Raw genomic sequence first — 25,113 nt, forward strand, 5'->3', positions numbered from 1 at the left:
CGTCCCTAGTTCAGACAAAGTGAAAATGCCCAAAGATAAAGAGGTTTGGGTCTTCGTGGCCTATATGCTTTTAATAAGGCATTATTGTCAAAGTGGTGTGCTCGTTTTATTTTGGAACAACTATGTTAATATGATTATAAGCAAATGTGGTTGGATTATTTTTGTTGGTTCACAAAAATATCCAATTATCTCGTGGGATGTAGCATATGGAGTGACATATCAATCATGTAGAAAAGTTATTGTGAACCTTCTCTGTTTACTGTGGGCGATGGTTCATCAATCCGTTATTGGGAGGATGCATGGTATGGGGTAAGTGTTTAGTTGTCTTCCACGCACTAGCCTCTATTGTTATTTGTAGAGATACCACAATTAAGGACATGTACGACTATCGCTCTCAATGTTTTGCATATCGTATCAGATATAGAATGAGGTTATCATTTGAGAAAAGTTTTTCTCATATTAGATTGTTATCCTTAATGGTCAACATATGGGTGTCTATATTGAACTAGGATGCGATGTGAAGGAGGAATATGAAATAGTTTTGTGTAAAGGACTTTGTGTTCCTCCATGAGTTTTCTAATTTTAATTATTAATTTTTTTTTAAATGTTATTACGTGTTTAAACAAACATCAATATCATTTTAAAAATTAATAATTAAAATTGTAAAAGTTCAAATTTAAATAATAAATTTTAAAATTTCAGCTCTATACTAGAAACTAATCCATTTGATTAGAATTATTTTAGGAGTTCCAATTTTATTTTACAATTTGATATAAATATTATTTCTAAATTATAAATGTAATTTTTAACAGAAAAAAAAATTATAAATTAAACCCTTCCTATTGGTTCAAGCTTCCTCCTCTATATATATTTTTTTCTTCCTACAAACCATACTATTTTTTCTCAACTGAATTGGTCATCGCATAACTTAACGAACTATACGTACAGATTCCTATATCTATCACAATACCGGTAGTATAGGTCATAGGCTTCATACCATACCTATCTCTCTCCGCTCTGTTACGATCATAAACAGGTTATGGAAACCCTAACGAGCTCGGCTTTGAAGAGGGTAGTTGTGATCTCCGGCAAAGGTACATGCTTCTCGATCCGCAGTGAAGTTCGTTCTGGAGTTACTGACTGGAATTCTATTAGATACAATGTTCATCGCCGGATTTCGCCTCTTGTATCTCTTCGCCAGAAAAGGATTGCTCGTATGCCGATGTTTACTTCTCGCTCGTCAACTTCTGAGCTCCAGGTTTTATCTTGATTGATCTAGAACTCCAATAGTTTGAACCTAACGTTCTGCATGAAACTGTTTTCAGATCAATATTGATAAATATTGCAATTTATGATTCGTTGCTTAATGATTAGGTGAAATGAGAATGAGATTGATTATGTTTGAGCTTAATACTGAAATTTTATAAACTTGTATTGACAATGTATTATTATGGATTGGCGAAAGGAAAATTTGCATGGGAAACTTTCTCTTCAAATTTAAATTTTTTACATGATTCTTTTGATGCAGATGAATTTGCATGATGAAAATTCGGAAGTTCAAAGTATGTATAAATTCCATTATATCATAAGTTTCTTGTTATTCATGTCGTGTATGCTTAAACTAATTTACTTACTCAGGTCGGCTCATAACTGTTCATGTGAAATTCCAGTTACAAAGAGAGTGTTCATTTGGTGAGCAATTTTACTTAGTTGGGGATAATCTCATGTTAGGGAATTGGGATCCTCAAGATGCATTGCCACTAGAGTGGTCTGAAGGACATGTTTGGACACTTGATCTAGTAAGGAAGATTTGATAAATATCTTTATTGGTTAAAAATTGGTTTAATTGAGAATCTTTTAACAAACAGGACATTCCAGTTGGGGAAACAATCCAATACAAGTTTTTACTAAAAGGAGATTCTAGTATGGATGTTATTTGGCAACCAGGATCAGATAGGATATTCAAGACATGGAAATGTAGCAACAAGATTGCGGTTTATGAAGACTGGGACGATGAATTTCTTCAGAAGATCATTGAAGAAGAACCCGTGTGTATAAATGATGAGTCGAGTATGTCATTGTCAAATTCCTTGCCCACAGTTGATGCAAACAGTGTATCGATAGAAGAGGAGACAGTTAAGGAGATGGAAAAGATGAGATTTGAATCAAAAGATGAAGATATTGAATCTACACTTGACTTCTTAAGGAAAAGATTCACCATGAATTCGGAGGAGTTTATTAATATTGAAGAAGATGAGACTGATCTGCGACATGAAAAAGAAGAAGAAGAAGAAGAAACACTAACAGAAGTCAGCCTTCTTATTCCTAATGCCTCATTAGGTGATGATTTAGTTGAGGAGTACGAGGTAAAGGCATGAGATTTAGACTGTTTTCTTTTATTCTTCATGTTTCTAAATGTCAAAATCCATTTGTTCTGTTTTTCTATAGAACAAAAGTATCTCAAGATGATTGATGAATCGCGGAAATGCCAATTTCTCTCCTTTTTTTGTTTGGTATTTTTGCTGTTGTTGTAATTTCTCAATTATGAGTTGCCCCCATGAATAATGAATAATATGAAGAGGCACTATCCATAATCCATGTCTTATTGTCTTCATCTCAGTCCAATCATATCGAACTGTTTGAAATTTCTCAAATCGTGTATTTTTCACCTTTTGAATTCTTTCAGCTGAGTGCAACAACTAAAGAAGTGGATCTTATTGATTCATCGGCTTTATCCAAAGAATCAACTGAAATGACAATTGGTGATGAAGAAGACCAGATACATGGGGGTAAAAACATGAAGGAAGAAGTAGTAGAGAATGATCTTCCTCAATCAGGTGATGAAAGAAACAAATCTTATTATGCATTTTCTAGTGAAAATATTGTGTTCGAAAATGAACTGCAATGGTGTTTAAAAACCATGCAACATATTCTCCCCTTTTGGCCTGCAGTACTTGATAGAAAGCAAGTTTAGGATGGGAAAAAGTCATTTCATTTTCATAATTATGACAATTGTAATTGCACGATTCCTCGCAATATCTGCTGTATGCATTTTAGCAGTAAATTTCAAAATAATAATGGTCGAACTTGCGATTGAGTTTCTAGTACTGGAAGATGCCAATTTTGTCATATCATTTTCTCTTTATTGTTGAGTGTATTTATTTATTCTAAAATTGCAGCTCTCCATCAGTTTATTTTATATGTTAAGATATATGTAAAAATGATTTTTTTTAAGGATTTTTCAGTTCGTTAATGTTAGATTTTATGTTATATATGTTTGTTCATTGGTGATCATTTTTTGTTTATGTTTCCATTTTTACTCTCAAATGGTTTATCTCGTTGTGTTTTGGGTGTATTTGGTGACAAAGTGAACACTCGTGTTTTGTATTGTTTTTGTTGGTATAGTTAATTAAACCACTTTTTAAAATTTTGCATTAACTTTTTTAAACAAAAAAGTGATATATGTATGAATAAAAGCATAATGTCTTAAATTTTACTAGAGAGCCTAATGAAAGAAAAGTTGTTTTGTAATCATAATTTGATTGGTGATAAATTTGATATGATTATTTAGATAGAAAAAGACAAAACTGCTGGTCTAAATTCTTTTGAAAAGTTATGTGTTTGTTAAAGAGTTTTCCATTAATAAAGAAAAAGACTAAATTTCACTCAGCTATGATTCTAATACTTCTATACATAGTATATCATTCATAAATTTGTTTATAGCTCATCCGAGATTGGTACGAGTCAGGCCATGATGAGACTCGATGGTCTAAACTTGTTTCCCGTTTAATCTTTATAGGAGAAGTGTTAGAATTTGTGGCCTGAATTCTTGTTGGGCCGGCGAATTTTGCCCGCACGGTATGAACTTGTAGACTTAACGGGAGTTTGACCCCCTTTAACATATAATATATATATATATATATATATATATATATATATATATATATAATTGTACAAACTTCGATATAATGAAATATTCTCTTCTATCCGTGGTTTTTTCACCTGTGAAGATTTTTCACGTAATTTTTTGTATTCATTTTTCTTTTTGCTTTTATTATCATTTATTGTGGTTCAATTATAACAAATTGGTATCATAGTCAAATTTTATTTGTTTTATTTTTGGTCATAACCATTATGAAGTACGATATTCCGTTGTTGAATCGTAATACCAAATTTTCATTATGGCAAGTAAAGATGCGGACTATTTTAGCACAGATGGATCTGGAAGATGCGCTATTTGGCGCTGACAAGATGATCATATAAATTGACAGTTTTCCAAATAATGTATCTTCCAGATCTATTTGTGCCAAAATAGCCCGCATTTTCATTTGTCATAACGAAAATATGGTGTTACGATCCAACAGCTAGCGGAATATCGTTCATAGTGGTCATGACCAAAAATAAAACAAACAAAACTTGGCTCTGATACCAATTTGTTATAATTGAACCACAATAAACAATAATAAAAACGAAAAGAAAAACGAACACAAAGAATTACGTGGAAAACCCTTTACGGGTGAAAACTACGGGCAGAAGAGAAAGTTTCACTATATCGAAGTTTGTACAATTTTGATGGTCAACATGAAAATGATAAAAGAAAAAATGGATGTATTATATATGTGTTGTCAAACCCTAAAATAAAATGTATATATATAAGGTATATAAGTTAAAGGGGTCAAACTTATTAAGTCTACATGTCCATACCATGTGGACAAAGCCCGTCGGCCCAACAAGAATACAGACCACAAACTCTAACCAGAATTACTTTTGAATTCTAGTTCAATTGAGTTCTTGTTTTTCTAACTTGAAAATACTTTCTTTTGGTGTTCTTGCATGGTAGGGCACAGAAGGAAAATGTTGTACTTAATTTGGCGAACCAATATTAGGTTGCCCTAATTAGGATCGACATTAAAAAAAAACTATCATAAAATCAATACATGAATTCAAGTGTTGAATTCTAATATAAATAATAATTACAAGATTTAGAATTTGGGAGATATGCCCATAAGTCTTATAATCCTTTGTGAACTATAAATAAATATAGCAAAATGTACAACTAAAATTTAATAATCTAAGTTCATATTTTATATTATATAATTATAAGATTTAGAATTTTGGAGACGAGATATGCCCATAAGTCTTAGTATCTTTTGTGCTTTATAAATAACTCAATGTACAACTAAAATTTAATTCTCTAAGTTCAAATTTTATATAACAAATTTTATATTATATAGGGCAAATTATCTGGACGGCCCTCGAACTATCTCGATCGCTCACCTTTGGCCCTCAAATTAATTTTTGAAATAAATCGCCCCTTCAACTTTTATAAAGATCACTTGTGGCCCTTCCGTCAAATTTTTAGTTAAACTTAACGGTTTAAGTTTAAAATATTATTTTTTTTATATATTATCTTTAAACTTATATTTTATATTTATATATATAATTATTAAATCGTTTATATATAATATTATATATATATATATTATTACTAAATTTTATATAATTATTAAATCTTTTATATAATAAATAAATAATATATATTATTTATTTTTATCTATATATATATATAATTTATATATATTATCTTTAACTAATTTATATATAATATTTATATAATATATATTTTAAAAAATAATTTAAATGTTAAAATAATATTACTCAAATACTTTTTTAACACTTAAATTATTTTGATAAAGATAAATAATATATATATTATTTATTTATTATATAAAATATTTAATAATTATATAAAATTTAATAATATATATATATAATATTATATATAATCGATTTAATAATTATATATATAAATATAAAATATAAGATTAAAGATAATATATAAAAAATAATATTTTAAACTTAAACGGTTAGATTTAACTAAAAAGTTGATGGAAGGGCCACTGGTGGTGACCTTTATAAAAGTTGAAGTGGCGATTTGTTTCAAAAATTAATTTGAGGGCCAAAAGTGAGCGATCGAGATAGTTCGAGGGCCGCCCAGGTAATTTGCCCTATTATATATATTTACGTATTTATTACGTATTAATTTGGCATAAATTTAACTTATTTTATTGTTATAAAATGCATCGTTTTCGTTCTTATTTAAGATAGTTGTTTTATTAAATTAAGCTCAAATTTTAAATTGTGTCGTATGGTAGAGATGACAACGGGTATCATATTTATCGGATAGTGAAGTACTCATTTCTGAACTCAATTTTCATTTTACTACTCGATCCCGATTTCGGAGGATATCTCTATTTTTATCATCATCCCTGATTCGTTGGGTACTAGATCCCTGACGGGTACCCATTGTCCGATTAAAAACTTATTAGATGGTAGATTGAAGAAGAAACATAATTTTAATAAATAGTTTTAAAATTAGTACTATCGAATTGTTAAAAATAAATAAATAAAAACATTAGTTACTTAAATTATGTTGTAAATTTTGAAAAAGATGACAATTTTGTCATTATTAGAGTGAAGAAAAGTTTTAGTTTGGAGGTAAGTTTTGTTCGCCTAATTAATTGGTTAAGGTGTTTAGGGATACATGTTTAACCCGCGGAGATTAGTCACACCCCGAATTAAAAGCGGAACTCACCGTTCTAAAATAAATTTAAAAAAATTAAAATTATGTTGAAGAAAAGTTAAAGATTGAATATAATGAGTGGTGCGAGAAAAATAACATTTTGTTATTAAAACAAAAATTAAAGATTAAGAGTAATTAAGAGAGAAATATTTTTTTTAGGAAGATATTAAAAAATGGAGTAGAGTGTGGATAAAATCAAAATAAATTATGTATTTACATCGATGAGAAATTTGAAAGGTCACGTTAAGTTCTAATAATAATAAAAAATTATTTTTAATATTAATATAGTCGGTCTCTATCTCAGTACTCAATCGAGTATCTTCTCCCCTTCTCGAGTACTCATGTGTATCGGGCATACAAGTATCTATTTTCATCGTAACATGAGGTTTGAACTATCACAATTTTGATCATTTATGTTTTTTTAAATGGACAAAAAGTTCGTCTTCTAATTTTGATGTATCAATTTCGTTTTTCAAATTAATCTAGCCAGTTTGTAAATGAAACAGTTTTTGTCAAATACAATTTGGAATAGATTTGATATTTATTTTTCACAAAATTTAGGAACGATATAACTTTGTGTATGTTTTTAAAATTTAATATTTTGAGATATACGTGTTTCAAATGGTGAAATACAATTTTAATATATATAACATGGAAATGTAAGAAAAGAATTAAAAAAAATAAAAAAAGAGAATTGATAATTTTTTTTATAGGTTTGTTTGACAGTGAGTTTTTTAAGAAATTAAGAAAGAGAAAATAATTTAATGATGCACTACTATTTTAAGAAGTAATGATTGTTTCGATAAAAAGATTTAAGATATTGATATATAAAAATAAAATTTTTAAATAAAGAATAATTTAATAATTTAAATAATAAATTAAGTAATGTAGTTGATAAGAAGATAATAAAATAAATTTTAATTTGTTCTGAATTATTTCAATAACTCCAATAAAACAACGCCTTAATTTTAAAAAAAAAAAATATTACATTACAATAATCAAACGAACATTCATTTAGCATAAAAAAAACTCAGTCTAATTAACTAAAATTGTAATATTTCAAACTCATCTTAATTCAAAATTCAAAAAAAAAAAACTTCAAATAGAATCCAAATGTAAATAGATGGGGACAGGCTTAATTAAAAACAAATAATAATAATATTTCAATTAGTTGAATTAAACAGTAATTGATGTCTGTCAACGTTGACCATACGAAATCCAACCATTCCCCACCTTCATGCCTCATTCATGTAAGTGTGACAGACATTGACATACAAATAAACAAGTTGTACTCATATGATAATCTTATTTTTTTTTCATTTTAAAATAAACTAGTTTGATGAATGAGTTTTTTTAATAAATCCAGTTTTTATTCTAAAATCTAAATATTTTATTAATTATTAAATTAAATAATTTTATTATTTAAATATCAAAACTATCCTCTAATTTTATTCTCTCTTTAAATTAGCATTTTCTTACATACACAGTATTCTCTAAAGTCAAAAGGTAAATTAATTTTTAAATTTAAAAAACCAATTTTTTCTTATTTTTTACCGAATAAAATTTTTTAAGTTAAAACCCAAAAAACTTTTCTTCAAACAAGCCCATAATGTTTTACGTTTTGGTTAGACTTTCATAAAATTACATTAGAACTCTAAATCAAACAAATCAAATATAATTTCATCCTCTTTATTCTCTTAATTTTTTAAATAACTCAATATTGAACGAGTTTATTTATTATATATTTTTAAAAAAAAAAATAAACACACATATTTGTTATTTATATATTTTTGTTTCTTATATATAAGGATGACAATTTAAAACCGTCCCGTAAAAATCGAATCGAATTGTCTCGTTTGGGAAAATCGAACGAGACGGAAATAATATTAAAAAAACTCCGAAACAAAAACGGGACAGGGATAATAAATACATTCTCGTCCCGAACAACTCTTGCCATCCTACTTATATACCATATCAACTTATAAAATTATATACATTTTAATTTCATTCAAATTATAATTTAAAATTTTTATTTTAAGTCAAATTAACCATGATCAAAATCCAAGTTAGGCCTCGTTTGATGAAAGGGTTTTTGGGATAAAAACCAGTTTTTATCCCAAAACTCAAACATCTTATCAACCATCAAATCAAATAATTTTATCATTTAAATACCAAAACTATCATATAATTTTATCCTCTCTCTAAACCATTATTCTCTCACCTACACCATATCCTCTAAAGTCAAATGATAAATTAATCTTCAAATTTTAAAAACCAGTTTTTTTCTACTTTTTATCAAACAAATATTTTTTGTTTGATAAAATTCAGATAAAATCCATCAAACTCTTTTCTTAAACAGATCCTTAATGTACATATTGTTTAAATGTAAAAAAAATATTAGGACAACAGAATTAACACTGAAACAATGTCACCCATCTGATCGTGTCTCTCATATATGCAGATAAGATAATTAAGTTTCTTTAAAAAAAAAATGACAATGTTTGAGACATTTTTATCCTAAATATAATTTTGGTTTTGAATATGACAATATTTATAAGAAATATTTGTCGTGAACACAACCTGTTCACCATGTGAGGAAAGATAGAAAAATAAATAATATATTTATTTTTTAAAAATGACCATTTTCAAAAGATTTTTCTCCTATCAAAGAGAAAATAATATTTTAATTTTTTTTTGAAATTTTTATCCTAAAGATTTTTTATTTCTCTCTAATTCAGTATTCACTATCATGTCAATTGATGACCTTACTTTATTCCCAATTCGTGTTGCTCGTTGCTCCACGAAAAAAAAATATTTCCATTCCATTCTATTTTTTAAAAGAGGAATGATAGAGAGCGCGACTCTGAGACAGCGACTGGGAGCGCGATGCCTACGTGGTGTGCTACGTGGGTTGACAGGTAGAATATTCTCTTTTTATTAATTATTTTATCTCTCTTCTTATTAATTAATTCTTCTCTCTTCTTATTAAATAATTTTTCTCTCTATCTCTGCAAATTAATTTATCTCATTTATCCATATTCCCACGATTATTATTTTACTCATTTATTTGATATTTATTATCTCTCGTTTAAAGGTTAAAATAAATCAATAATTTACAACAAATTCTTAAATTAAATATTTTAATAATATGTTTAAATAAATTCTAAACCCTAAACCCTAAACCCTAAACTCTAAATCCTAAACTCTAAAACCTAAATACTAAATTCTAAACCCTAAACCCTAATTAATATCAATGATTAGTTGAATTATGAATTTATCTTTTTTATTTTTATTTTATTTTTATGACTTTTCAATTCTTTTATTTATCAAATATTTTTTATGGCCTCTTTTTTCTTTTTTTTATTATTATTTTTTTTATATTGACTTATTAATATTTTTTTAGTTTTATAATATAAATATTATAAATAAATGTTTATTAATTATTTTCTCTCCAGTAACTAATTATTAATAATAGGAGAGAGAAAATAATTAATAAAAGGAGAGAGAATATTCTACCTGTCAACCCACGTAGGCACACCACGTAGGCATCGCGCTCCCAGTCGCTGTCTCAAGTCGCGCTCTCTATCATTTTTCTTTTTAAAATTATGTTCTTAGCAAATTTAGGTATATAATATAACGATTACCTAACTGTCACTCCCACTGATGCACAACTAACAGTCTAATATTGCTTACTGAAACGACTTACCGATGAAGATTCTCAGTTACTCTTCTTCAATGGAGTTTCTTCACCAGAACCTTCTCACTTTCACTTCTTCATTCCGCCGGAATAATCCAGACCCAGAGCTAGGGTTTCATCCTACTCAAATCCCATCTTTCCAAATTCATTCCCAAAGGAAATGGAGCCGGCTCGAACATTCCCAGCCTCCGAAGAACCTTCCACATCTTCTGCAGCATCCGCTTCTACATCTTCTCCTCCGGAAATGTACGAGGAAGAGGAGACGGAAAGAGACCGAGCATCACAGGTGCGTCCAGATCATTCGACCGTATTTTATAATGTAGGGTACCCGACAACAACAACTGGTTACGATACATCAGGAATATACGGAGAAGACACTTGGTCATGCATCATCGTTCTCCTTACCTTCTGGTTCTTCGGTTCGACCTCTAATTGTTAATGATTTTCAGTTTATTTTCAACAATTTCATGAATTTGATATATTTTCTGATTTTTTATGGATTTGTTCAGTTGCAACGACTCTAATTTTGGGTGTATTTGGAGCTGTCAACTTACAACTTACACCAAATTCTTCAATATTAATCAATGTAAACCCTTGGTTTGTGGAGAATATAAAGGTAATTAATTTGATGATTACTATATGTTTCGACTTTTTATGTGTTGTTCTCTTAATTCAATGCATTTGTAACAGGTGGAACAAATAAATGAGGCTAATTCTGGGCCAGTGTTGTATGGATTATATAACACTCCTGTTCTTGATGTTGTTAAGATTTGGTCGAAGAATTATACCAACATTCTTCTAGCAGGCTCTTACAAGGTAAGTTGTTTTTGACTTTTTGTTTTTTTGAAAAAAGTTAAGGCAATGGTAAATGATGTAAATTTTATTCCTTTTCTTACTTGTGTTATAGGAGTGGGTATATATATTGAATGAAGGATCTCAAATTAATATATCGTATAGCGTTACCTCCTCCAGCGAATTATCTGTAATCCTTGTAGTTGCTAAAGGTACGCCTCTTTTTGGATTTTCTTGTTGGTGCATGTTAAACAAAGAGATAGTTTATTTTTATCTAGTGTTGAAATGTTTATTAACAGAGCTCTTAATGGCTACTGTATCTCTGCTTGTTTATGTTTTGTATTGATTGATTTCAGTGGTTTATTGAATTGAAATTTATACGTTTGAAAGAATACATTTGAACGGTTTTCCAAAGTAACTGTTGGCAAACCCAAGTGAATGATTGTGGAGTGAGTCTAAAGTATAATAAAACTGTGTTGACTTATGGGTTTCAGCACTAGATAAGGATACATTATGTAACAAGTAAGAAATTAGGAAGGAAGATGAGAAGATCTAGAGTGAAGATTAAACGAGAGAGAAGATGAGACTCAGAGAATAAGTGGAGACCTTAGATAATAGGGAGGAGGATACAGATTCCACATTATTCATTTCATAAGGAATGAGTAGTGGATCAGTTCCTCCAAAATAGCCTGGCATAACAACTTTAAATAATCTAATATTATATCTAAATATGCTAGCTGTCCATGAGGCTGTTGTGCCTCAATTACAAGGGCTACAAGTCTACATTATTATGCATTTCCTGATTCACTTGTGACAAATTATTTGAAATTGTTTAATAGTGCATTGGCCTTTTCTCCGTAGTTTATCATTTGGTACCACAACAGTACTATTTGGTGAATGAAAAATGAGCAATGTTTGGTCGTGGTTTGATACATAAGTGAAATCGGACTGTAAAATACTGGAAGAGGTGTAAATATTTAAAAATATTACTGTGTTGTAAAATGAATGTGCTGCTGGCTTTTCACTTTTAGATTTTTTTGTTGTTGTTTTCCCTTCTGGAATGGTGTAGACCTCCTTTGAGTTATGATACTTAACTGCTACACATTGTATTAAGTCTTCATCTCTTTGGCATATTTTGATGATGGGAACTGATGTCCTTTAGATATACATGCCTCTTTGCGTCTAACAGGTCTTGTCTCTTTCATGCTCATAAGTAACTAGATTATTAGATATAGGAGGAGCAAAAGGTTTGTCCTTTACAGTAAATTTTCCGATGTCTCGTGCTCATATGTAATAAGAAAATCTGAGCTCTTCTTTTTTCCTTTTCCTAGTTGGAGATTGTGTAGTTTCTCCTAAATATAATTATGCTAAAATTTTCAAAATTATACAATTTTTTGTTGCCTTAATTATATACTATTATTCGATCTTGTAAAAATGGTTGTTTGTGTAGGCATTTTAGTTCATGTCTGTACAATATACTCTTCTAATAAGTGCTTCAATATGGACATGAACAGGGACAGAAAGCTTTGATGAATGGATTGCTGATCCCACTTATCCCAATAGTACCTTATCATGGAATGTCGTTAAAGGTGAGAACTGAGCATAAATTCAATAACATATGTTTTGGTTTTTAGTTGATAACTTATTAAAGTTAGTCTTTTGCCCACAGGAAATGGTTTCATTCAGCAGTCTATTCCCTGGACATCAACTTATTATGTTGCAATAGGTAATTTGAACTCTGAAGAAGTGCAGGTGCGTTCATAAAGTTGTAAAAGTTTGTAGAACTATTTCTAGACATGTTGATGAATTTATTCATTTGTTTCAAACTGATTATTTGAACAGGTGAGCGTAAATATTAGTGTAAAGAGTTATTTGTACAATACAAGTGAGGCTTACTACAAGTGCACCGTCGCTCATAGAAGTTGTAGTTTGAAACTGTTTTTCCCGAGTGGAAATTCAGCTGTACTGGCCTCTCCATACGATCAGGTTTGGATTGACATTCTTGTTTCTTTCATTTATTGATAACCCATTCTGCATATCATCATTTTCACCCTCATTTGACACGATTTTTGGCTACCCACGTAAGTTAACTGCAGTGGTAAGATTGATGAACTAAGAGAGAACATCTTGAGAAAGAATATAGTCTAAAAAAATGAGTACGATAGTAATGCTATTTTATGCTGCTACAGGAAAGTTTGTCTGATGATTGGTATGTCAAACTATCGTATGGACCGAGGTGGATAACTTATTTTCTTGGCATAGGTATCGTGTTATTTGTTCATGGAATAAGAGAGAATATTTTCGGTGACTAAAGTGTTTTCACATGTTGCATATGCACAGGGGGAATGACGTTTCTCATGTTCTTGGGCTTACATTTCATAAACAAGTGCCAATATAGGCGTCTAGACAGAACGTTTCAATTTACTGAGGCTAGAGGATCGGAGAGAGCTCCATTGCTGACACGTAAAGATTCTGATCTGTCTAGTTGGGGTTCTTCATATGATTCTGTCTCAGACAATGATGAAGAACTCGAAGAAGGTCTCATTGTAGGACCTGATGGAAAGCCAGTAAGGGATGGGGAGTATAATGGCAATGTTAGACGTCTTTGTGCAATCTGTTTTGATGCTCCAAGAGACTGCTTCTTCCTTCCTTGTGGGCACTGTGTTTCTTGTTTCACATGCGGAACAAGGTAAGAAGTCTAGTTTAATTAATTTTTTTGAATTTAATCTCAAACAATACCAAAATGAAGAAGAAGTTTTTGATATGCACTAACTGGACTATTATCAATGAAAAAAATATGAATCAAAGATTATGGAAGGCATAACTAATGTATTATAACATGTCATAAAAACACAGGATTGCAGAGGTTGCAGGTACTTGTCCGATCTGTCGTAAGAACATAAAGAAGGTGAGAATGATTTTTACTGTATGATTTAATTGTCGGGTTTTTCTCCATTCGACCAATTGTGTATCTAGAGCTCCCCATTATTGTTTTATTTGGTTCCTTGCTAATGAATAGCCAAAAAAAGGAATGAAGAAAGAATGATAAGTTACAGGCTTGTTACATTGATTGTCAAGCATTTTCTCTTAACTGCTGGCTTTCTTATTTTGAACAAGTAAATCCTGTCACTTAGGTAGCTTTTTTTTCATTAACAAGTTCTTAGTTTAATTAATGTCAAATTATAATTAAGCATATTGATAATGTGTAAAGGTTTTTACTAAGAGATCCACTATCCTAAGTTCAGGTTTGATTTTGATTGAAACATTTTATTAAAATGCAAATTCATTGCAATAATTTTTTTTTTTACATATTTTTAGTGGTTTTTGGGAAGTTGATTGTTACTTGAATTATTCTTATATAAAATTAATTGGTTTCGAAGGTATTCAAGAAGACATAAGGCTTTCACACAAATTCACGAATTTTCTAGATTTAATTTTCGACATCGTCATGAATAATGATAATGATGTTGTGAATAATTTTTAATTTTTTATTTGATTGTTAAATGTTTTTTGATTTTTTTCAACCAAATTAAATTTTGAGTTCATTGTTTACGAATTTAAATTTATTATTTTAAGATTGTATGAGTTTATAATTATTTGGATTTTAAGATTTTATACTATTTTATATAAATAAAGTGAATTTGTATTTATAAATTAAAAAAATATTCAAATAAATGAAATTTTGAATTGATTTTATAATTGTGACATCTTTTTATTATCATTTTGTTTATTATTTTTAAAATTAAATTTATATTTAATTATATATAATAATATATAACTAATATTTTAACCTCCTATTTTGTGGAAGAAACAATTTATTTATTGAATTTACAAATATACTCTCGATTATTCATCTATGGTAAAAAAAATAGAAAAAAGGTAATTTAGTTTATATACTTTGTAGCCTTTATTCAATTTAATGATGATGTTGACATTCTGAAATGCTCAAAGGCGAATTTATGTTCTAACTGTAAACCACATACATTAACAATTTCTGGAAATTTGAGAAAAACCAAAATGCTTACATTTTCGAGGGAGCAAAAGTCAAGCTAAAAACCAAACTTTAAAAATAAATTTTAAATTATACTGCATTTTATAAATCTGAATAAATATTATCGATCACCTTACTCTTTTGCAATCTTTAGATAGTTAAAAAATCGGAGTAAAAAAATAATGAAATTTATATAGAGAAAAGTAATATGCATATTTATAACTTTCTCTCTTTTAATATCTCAGGACAATGCGAATCTAAATAATGAGATATTAAAATGTGGTAAAAAACCCACAAGTTGAAATATTGTTAATATATATATATATATATAATATTAATTTTGTATTTTAAGATTTTATACAAATATACTTATATTAATTGTATTTTTTACTTTTATTTAAAACATTTTAAATAATTTTTAACAATACGCTATGATTATAAAATAAATAAATTATTTGGGTGAAAATGTATAAATACAAATATATAATATATTTTTAAAAGAAATAAATGATAATTTTTTTTTTTGTATTTTATTGATAATTTAAATGAGGCAATAAATAAATTTGATAAAAGATGAGATTGTAAGTTATTTCAAATAATTCAAAATGAATTGGGCTAAGTTGTGGTTTCAACAAATTGTCTCCTTAATACTCTAATAAGTTACTTACATAAAAAAAAATTCAATTATTTATAATTTCTAAATATAATCCAAACTCAAATTGGGTCTCATAAATATGAATGAACCCATTTGAGAAAGTTTTTAAAATATTTATATAATCTCTAATATGTATATTTATCTCCCTAATACCTGGATAAAAAAAAACTTTTGAAATTATTTATCTATATTCAAATCCAGACCTAAATTTGGACTCATAAATATTAATGAATCCATTAGAAAAGTTTTTTTTAAAATCTTTAATATATATATCTCGAATCTAGATATAGATTTATGTCTTATTTGAATTGATGTTTATTTTAAATAACTTTGTTATTGTTGTGATTATAAAAAATAAAAAAATATTAATATTTTATATGATAAGATTATAAAAAATTAAAATAAAATAAAATGATATTATACCTTTTTTAAATGTTGATGGACCCATTTTTTTTTTTTTTTTACTTCTTCCAGTCCGGTTCTTGCTATTGCCAGATCAGACCGTTCTCTTGTGGTCGTCCTCAATCTTCTAAAAACAGGGTTTCTATAAGCAAGTAGAATCACTTTCGTTTCAAATAGAAACCTATATGATTCTCTCCTCCTTCCCTCCTCGATTTTCTCTATCTCTCTCTCTCTCTAATTGAAAATGGCTTCAATCTCTTTCAGTCCCCGTACCGTTGAAGAGATCTTCAAAGACTATAGCGGTAGACATGCCGGTGTAGTTCGTGCTTTGACCACAGGTTCTTCTTTTTCTAATTACCCATTTTATCTAATTCTTTCCTCGGGTGAAACTCTAATCATAACCCATTTCAATTTACAGATGTTGATGAATTTTTTGGGCTATGCGATCCAGGTACTGTGAATGGTCAACGTTATTTTTGGTTTTAGATGTTAGATCGGTGGTAATTGGTTTTGATTAAGCGTTTCTTTTGCTTTCTTGTTGCATTCTGGGTATCATTTTGGGTTTTGTGAGCTTAGGAAGATGGAAAAGTTGGAATCTTGAAAGACTTTCTTGTATTAACAACTCATGTAGTTAGCACTAATTGTGAATTATTATAATGTGAAGAGAAATGGGAAAGCTTTATTTGATTTTGAGTTTCATTTGGGTATAAATTAGGTTTCTTTTTCTGTTGGGTATCATTTTGGCTTTTGCGAGCTTAGGTAGAAGGAAAAGTTGGAATCTTGAAAGACTTTCTTGCATTAACCACTCTAGTAGTTAGCACTAATTGTGAATTATAATGTGAAGAGAAATGGGAAAGCTTTATTTGATTTTGAGTTTCATCTGGGTATAAGTTAGGTTTCTTTTTCTGTTGGGGTTTCATTTGATGTAGACAATTGACCTTGTTTGGAAAAAGTATAGTCACTTAATTAATGTTTCTCAAATTTGCTTCATTTTGTTTCTGAGAAAGTTTGTGTATGATAGCCTGATAGCCTTAGAACTGTTTGTTTTTATCTGATTTTGATGGTTCATTCAGTCGAGTAAGTAACACCATTCATCTTGTTCACGTTTCATATCTACACTTCAGGCTTATTGTTCATATTCTTTTCTTTTGCTATAGAAAAAGAAAACTTGTGTCTCTATGGACATCCAAATGAAAGCTGGCAAGTTGATCTTCCAGCTGAAGAAGTTCCACCTGAGCTTCCTGAACCAGCACTAGGGATCAATTTTGCTAGAGATGGCATGAAGCGTAGAGATTGGATTTCTCTTGTTGCGGTTCACAGTGATTGCTGGTTGCTCTCTGTAGCTTTCTATCTTGGAGCACGACTTAACCGCAATGAAAGGTACTATTTCTTCTATGGTGGATTTTATTCATGATAATTGATTTCCATTTGGTCACATTTTCACAAACATATGGTGTTAGAGCAAGTAACTGTTAGAGGATCACAATTTTGTAAAAATGAAACAGAAGCCCATTATGAACATCGAATGGGGGAAGTCACATATTCCATTTTTTGGACCCTTGACCTGTTTAATTTTTAGGAATACATTGCACAACCAATTCATGTTTATACTTTTTGGAGAAATCTTATCAAATTCTCTGTGTTCTATCTTGAATTTAGAGGTTTAACTTTTTTATTACCCACCAAGGTATCTCAAGTATAAGAGTCTTGAATTACGAGGCTGAGGTCTCAAGTTCGATTCTCACTTAAAACCCCTTGATTGAAGTTGGGGCCATGGTAGTGGAGGTTGTGCTAGCTTCCTCAAGGGAAAAATTCCCAGGCTTCACAAAAACACACTCACTAATTTATCTTGGTATAACCCCCCTAAATGTTGACTGGTTCATTTAATCATTAATTTCTATGATAATATTGTAAGTAAGGTCAAAATGTAAGTTTATTTGTATTGTTAAAGAACAGTTGCTTCTTTCTAGGAATCATTATTCACTGTCACTTTTGATCATACTTCTCCAGTTGGTTTTGATTGAAGAAACAGTTTGTTGGTGTAATTGTTGATAGGATAGTTTAACACAACCTCGTATAATCGTTTTATTTATAAAGAATATTAACGAAAGTTCATGTCTTCTACTTTTACATTCTGCCACTTATGTGCTTTCCTTTTCCTGTTCATTAACATATTGACCTCCTTTGATGTGGGTTATTTGGGTTTATTTTCAAATAACCCACTAACTCATAAGTTATATTATTCAAATCATCGACACAAATACTCTCAAATTTTATTTTAATTATTAATTATTTATATATTTATACTCCTGGTGTCGTGTTACCCAAATAACTTGATTTTCTATTACCTAAACCAAACAAGGCTGTTTGGAAATAACCACTTGGTTATTCAAATAACCTCAGGATCATACAAAGCCATAATTACCTTTGCTTGCCTAGTGGTGGTTTTCATGGAAAAGAAGTCTACTAGGCTGCATTATAGTGGACCATTTTTATTAAGGTTTTCCTTTACACCGCTCATTGTATTTATTTTTATGAACAGGAAGCGCCTGTTCAGCTTGATCAATGATTTGCCTACAGTTTTTGAAGTAGTGACTGAAAAGAAGCCTGCAAAAGACAAGCCGAGCGCTGATAGTGGAAGCAAATCCAGGGGTAGCACTAAGGTAAGAACTAAAATATAAACATATCTAGCCTGATTTGCTTTTTTCTTTCACCAATGCCTTGACAACATAAATACTATATGTAGTTGTCTCCAAATATCTATTCTATTAGAGCAGGTCGGTCTAGGTGGTTACTATTGTTCCTGAGAAATTTGTTCTTTCGTTTGTGCATCTTTATACTTTTTTGAAAAGTTAAAGTTTGTATTAGTCAATACAAAGGATATTTTAGCCACTTAACCCAAATAATCCACTTTTTCATCAAACAAGTTTTTTTTCTGGTTTATTTTAAAAACAACCCTACATCAAATAATTTCCAACTCAACCAAAAGAGTTATGTTTCAATCTGCATTCACCAAACTAGGACCTTCTTCAATCCTCTCTTCCTGTTTCGGTTTTTCCTTGCTTGCATTTATTCTTTTGCCCACTTTAGGCTTCACATTCATAACGCACTGGATACTATATTGTTCATTTTTCAAATTTCGATTTTGTCTTCCTTCCTTAATGACATTTCTCTAATTATCAACCATCTCCCTTCAATGAGATACCTTCATTGTCTCCAAATGATGTATGTAAAACATGTAGAGAATGGTTATTTGTCACTTATATCAAATATAAATCTACTTTAAATTAATGGAGACCCCATTTAAAGATATCCTGACACAAATTAGATTATGTTTGAAACTAAACTAAACTAAACTAAACATAGTCAGAGACAAACTAAAAAATTGATTGATTGTTGTTTCTCATGTAGATCCAGATACAAAAACAAAAACTTCCTGAATTTAAATATGCTAACCTAACCCATCTGGTATATATATATATATGTGTGTGTGTAGAGAACAAGTGACGGGCAGGCGAAAAGCAATCCAAAGCAGCAGGCAGAGGAGCCCTTCAATGAGGATGAAGATGAGCATGGCGATACCTTCTGTGGGAGCTGTGAGGGGAACTACAATGGCGATGAGTTTTGGATCGGGTGTGACATCTGTGAGAAGTGGTTCCATGGGAAGTGTGTCAAAATGACTCCGGCTAAGGCTGAGAGCATCAGGCAATATAAATGCCCATCTTGCAGCGCGAAGAAGGGCAGGTAGGTCATAGGGGAGAGAAGAAGGAGAAAGAGATGAGCAGTTAAGTTATAATATATTTGGTGACTGACAAAAATTAGTACAGTTATTTCTAAATCATCGCCTTTTTTTCAATATTGGGATTAGGGTTGTTCTTATGATGAAGACTATTATTTATATAACAAAATTGATACAATTAGATTGTTGCAAAGTTATTTATGTCAACTGCTAAATGATGCTAGTTTTCTTGATTGTATTATCTCTGCTTTAGCCAGAGAGAATTATTTTATTAGATTCGACAGGGTTTAATATTTGTATTCTGTTTATTATGATTTTACTCTTCTGATATTACTAGCCATTGCGGTTAGCAATTTTGTTGTTTTATAGTGTAGCAACATCGGTGATATTGCTAGCCATTGCGGTTAGCAAATTTTTCTCAAAAGTAGCATTTCAAATTACCCTCTTTGATATTCTGATGAAAATAAAGAGTAAAGATGGTGCAATTGGATATGAAGTTAGTTTTATCAGAGTTACAAGTTCCATTTCTAAATAGTCCTTTTAGTTTGAATTCGATCGATAAATTTATTTAAAAACTATTATATTTATGAAGTATCTCATCTAGATGAGACAATTTTTTCAAAACATAACTTATTGACATGATTTTATTGATATTTTCTCATTCAAATGTAAAAGAAATTTGGATCCTGTAATTGGTCATCACATTAGTTTGTAACAAAATGGTCACATTATTCTTACATTATTAATATTTTTGAAAGAAACAAATTATTTCATCAGTTTACGTGTTAAAATATAAAAATATATCGTTTAAACAAAACAACAAAAATATTTTAAGTGAAATTTTTTTATATAATATTTATCTCGTTATTTTTACTCGTTATTTTTACGGACCAACTAACTTGGTATAGTTTTGGAAAAAAACTATAGAGGGTTGAAATCCCAAATAAATATTTTTTTCTTTTTAAATAAAGACCTAAACACAAACTAATATATAAAAGATAATTACTGTGCATAATAGCAGTTTGGGTAACACTAAAAGTCCAGACATGTCATTCATAACTTTGTTGTTGTAAGTCTATTTGTTTTTTTAAAGTTTTGGGACATGACATATAATATATGTTTTAATTTAAATTTAGATCTGGACCAAAATCAAAATATAAAATATAATGTGCATGAAAGTCGGTGTGTGAGTGGGTGTGGTGCAGTTAGTTATCATCTTAGTCTCACACAATAAATGTCCGATATATTTTTTTTAAAATTTATTTTTGAAATGTCATTCTGGGAGGTTGAACTGAATGAGATTCGAGATCAAAATTGTGAATGCAAGAAGTTTGGATGGTGTGGTTTGTTATCACGTTAGTCTTACACACTAAATGTCCACGGTTTGAACCCGGGCCTAGACATATTTTTTTTAACATTGTTATCATTCGGGAAGTTGAACAAAATGAGATTCGAGGTTAAAATTTTGAATACATAGAAGTCTGGGTGGTGTAGTTGGTTATCACGTTAGTCTCACACACTAAAAGTCCTCAGTTCAAACTTGGACTTAGACATTTTTATTCAACACGGTTGTCATTCGGGTAGTTGAACGAAATTAGATTTGGTTAGGAGGTCAAAATTGTGAATATGTAGAAGTAGGTTCCCGGTTTGAACCAAACTTAGACATGTGTATTTTGTTTTTTAACATGGTTGTATTCAGGGAGGTTGAACAGAATGAGATTCGAGGTCGAAATTGTGAATGCATAAAAGTCTGGGTGGTGTAGTTGGTTATCACGTTAGTCTCACACACTAAAGGTCCCCGGTTCGAACCCGGGCTTAGACATTTATTTTTATTTTTTAACATGGTTGTCATTCGAGAGGTAAAACAACATGAGATTGAGGTCAAAATTGTGAATGTATTGAAATCTAAGTGGTGTAGTTGGTTATCACGTTAATCTCACACACTAAAAGTTCTTGGTTTGAACTCGGGTTTAAACATTTTATTTTTTTACTTTTTTAACATAGTTGTCATTCGGGAGGTTGAACAAAATGAGATTCGAGATCGAATTTGTGAATGTATAGAAGTCTGGGTGGTGTAGTTGGTTACTGTTGGTAATATTATCTCGTAAAAAATTACACGTAAATAATATATGAATACAATAAAAGGATAATACAACAGATACAATAGATTATGTAAAAATGTCTTCTCGTTTGCTCCGAGGCCTGTGAAACACAGTTCCCTTAAAACAGTTTCACCGTCTCCCGTTTGTGCTGGAGAGTTTCGTCGGTGGCTGCTTCCCAGGGTACAACGGAACCTGCAATGATTTAGCACAGAAAAACCACTACAACAGCGAACTAGACAAAAGTACCTGAATCACAATCACCGGGTTTCGCACAGAAATGATCGAGTCAAGAAACTCGAAGAACGCTCACAAGAACACTCACAAGAAAACTCACAAGAACAAGGAAAGATTTTAGAATTCTAGAGAGAGAAGTGATAAGATAATGTGTAGAGAAGAATACAATGTGAAGGGATATTTATAGTTGAAAATTAAACTCATAATCAATTCTTTAATCCAACGGTCACTAATCCATCATCCATTCATCCAACGGTTATCGTTGCTTGCCTTTTCATTATCTTTGCAAGTTACATCCTACAATAAATATTTTGTAGTTACAATGGCAATTAACATCATTTGTTAATTGCCTCATTCAAGACATTTATGTTAATTGTAACAATTAACAAATTTAATTCACAATGAATTTGATGTGAATTTCATTTGGATGAAATTTCACCTTAATTCACATTTGAATTTCATGTGAATTTCATTTGGATGAAATTTCACCTTAATTCACATTTGAATTTCATGTGAATTTCATTTGGATTAATTTCACTTTAATTCACATTTGAATTTCATGTGAATTTCATTTGGATTAATTTCACTTTAATTCACATTTGAATTTCATGTGAATTTCATTTGGATTAATTTCACACTTAATTCACATTTGAATTTGGTGTGAATTTCATTAGCCCAAATATCATTTTCATTTAATTAATGGAATTAGTTTAATTCCAACAGTTACCACATTAGTCTCACACACTAAATGTCTCTAGTTTGAACTCGGGCTTAGACATTTTTTTTCAAGATGGTTATCATGGGGTGGTTGAACCAAATGAGATTTGGTTAGGAGGTCAAAATTGTGAATATGTAGAAGTTTGGGTGTTGTAATCGGTTATCATGTTAGTCTCACACACTAAAAGTTTCCAATTCGAACCGAGCTTAGACAAATGTTTTTTGTTTTTATTTTTTTTAACATGGTTGTCATTCGAGGAGGTTAAACAGAATGAGATTTGAGGTCAAAATTGTGAATGCATAAAAATTTGGGTGGTGTATAGTTTTCACGTAAATCTCACACACTAAAGGTACACGGTTCAAACCCGGGCTTATAAATTTGTTTTTATTTTTTTAACATGGTTGTCATTCGGGAGGTTGAGGTCAAAATTGTGAATGTATAGAAGTCTGGGTGGTGTAGTTGTTTATCAGGTTAGTCTCACACACTAAAGGTTCTCGGTTTGAACTCGGGTTTAAACATTTTACATTCAACTTTTTTAACATGGCTGTCATTCGGGAGCTTGAACAAAATGAGATTCGATGTTGAAATTGTTAATGTATAGAAGTTTGGATGGTGTGGTTTGTTATCACACACTAAATGTCCTCGGTTTGAATCCGGGCCTAGACATATTTTTTTAACATGGTTATCATTCGGGAAGTTGAACAAAATGAGATACGAGGTCGAAATTTTGAATGCAGATCAGAAGTCTGGGTGGTATAGTTGGTTATCACGTTAGTCTCATACACTAAAGGTCCCCGATTTGAACCCAGCTTAGACATTTTTTTTAGCACGGTTGTCATTCGTGGTTGTTGAACGAAATGAGATTTGGTTAGGAGGTCGAAAATATGAATGCATAGAAATTTGTGTGTTGTAATTGGTTATCATGGTAGTCTCCTACACTCAAGGTTCCAGTTTAAATTTAAGCTCAGACATTTTTTTTTTTTTTTTTTTTTTTTACATGGTTGACATTGGGGAGGTGGAACAGAAGTCATCACCATATGTCTAAATTTGAATAGATGAGATACTTTCGACAAACAAACAAAAAGTATTTTCGAATAAATTTATAGATGATTTCCTATTCACTCATTTCAATAAGGTATTTGTCAATAGAACATATTAGTTGACTTTTTGTTTGTTAGTAGATTTGATATATATGAATGAATGCATGTGGGTTTTCCATAATTTGCTCCTCTTCTAAGTTTATATAGAGGAATGATAAATTAAAAAAAAAAAGAACAAGCAAGTTCACGAATTCGACGTGGCCTGCAAGGTTGTCCCCACGTTCCGAAAATGCTCATTTCGGGACAATTTTTTTTTTCGAAAATACACGTTTCGGGATTCGAAAAGAGCGTTTTGGGACCCGAAACCAGCCTTTCAGGATATTTTTAAGATTTTCTATCTTCTACCCACATACCACGTTAATTCGTTGAATTGCTTTTGCTGATTTTTTTTTCTTTTTTAGTTTATCATTTTTGGTTTATATATTCATTCTACAAAAACATGTTCACTTTGCTTGATGCCTTTCCATATTCAAATGCCCTGTTTTATCTTCTTCCTTTCTCTCAATTTTATAAGATGAAATCTACTTTGTTTATAATAGGAGCTTGTCTTGCTCCATTTCTGGGCGTTCTGATAGCCCTTTGTTTCACTGCAGTTTGCTGCACAAGCGGCCAGCCAAAACCTAATGGAGCTGGTGGTGATACTGGTGTTACTGGCGGTTGTGGCGCTGGATGCGGTGGTGGTTGTGGCGGCTGAAATTTTGTAGGTTCTCTTTTCAACTATATCGTTATGTCTGATTTATCGACGTTTAATAATTTTATAATATTGTGATAATGTCAAACATATATTTATTGTTTATCATTTGAGTTTGGAAGAATTGATATTCAGATTTGGATAGACATTTCATTTACGAATCATACATCCTCATTTAATCCATTTTTATATCTTAAAACAAAAAGTTAAACAAGTTTAATAATTCTTTAGATTTATCAGTTGTTTACTTATTATATTTGTTTGTTATCTTAATTATTTGTATTAAAATGGTTTTCTTTCATATTAATAAAATACAAATTTACCATTTATTTTCATTTTCTTTCTTTGTACACTTTTTTGTTTTGTTTTGTATAACTAGATTTCTCCTTGTACATTTTAATGAATAATA

General features: G+C 30.2%; 3 protein-coding genes and 1 non-coding gene across 4 annotated transcripts; all 4 read left to right on the forward strand.

Moving 5' to 3' along the window:
• The first annotated feature begins 1,039 nt into the window (after positions 1-1,039).
• On the forward strand, positions 1,040-2,974 carry LOC124913046. Its single transcript, XM_047453670.1, has 5 exons — positions 1,040-1,258; positions 1,529-1,562; positions 1,639-1,799; positions 1,869-2,366; positions 2,687-2,974. Exons 1-5 carry the CDS (start codon positions 1,040-1,042, stop codon positions 2,972-2,974), a joined length of 1,200 nt encoding a protein of 399 aa, XP_047309626.1.
• Positions 2,975-10,273: 7,299 nt separating this feature from the next.
• On the forward strand, positions 10,274-14,127 carry LOC124911788 (E3 ubiquitin-protein ligase APD2-like). The gene is made up of 10 exons (XM_047452303.1): positions 10,274-10,699; positions 10,790-10,896; positions 10,971-11,096; positions 11,188-11,284; positions 12,587-12,661; positions 12,742-12,824; positions 12,915-13,058; positions 13,262-13,334; positions 13,413-13,761; positions 13,929-14,127. Exons 1-10 carry the CDS (start codon positions 10,441-10,443, stop codon positions 14,002-14,004), a joined length of 1,389 nt encoding a protein of 462 aa, XP_047308259.1. The 5' UTR covers positions 10,274-10,440; the 3' UTR covers positions 14,005-14,127.
• Positions 14,128-16,257: 2,130 nt separating this feature from the next.
• On the forward strand, positions 16,258-20,155 carry LOC124912085 (PHD finger protein ALFIN-LIKE 2-like). The gene is made up of 5 exons (XM_047452644.1): positions 16,258-16,458; positions 16,539-16,571; positions 17,278-17,500; positions 18,663-18,783; positions 19,617-20,155. The coding sequence occupies exons 1-5, from the start codon at positions 16,365-16,367 to the stop codon at positions 19,866-19,868; spliced, it is 723 nt and encodes a 240-aa protein (XP_047308600.1). The 5' UTR covers positions 16,258-16,364; the 3' UTR covers positions 19,869-20,155.
• Positions 20,156-21,607: 1,452 nt separating this feature from the next.
• TRNAV-CAC lies at positions 21,608-21,681 on the forward strand. The gene has a single exon. It is a non-coding gene; the product is annotated as a tRNA-Val (tRNA).
• Positions 21,682-25,113: the final 3,432 nt, after the last annotated feature.

The sequence above is a fragment of the Impatiens glandulifera genome, chromosome 8, assembly GCF_907164915.1.
Source record: "Impatiens glandulifera chromosome 8, dImpGla2.1, whole genome shotgun sequence".
Classification (NCBI taxonomy): domain Eukaryota; kingdom Viridiplantae; phylum Streptophyta; class Magnoliopsida; order Ericales; family Balsaminaceae; genus Impatiens; species Impatiens glandulifera.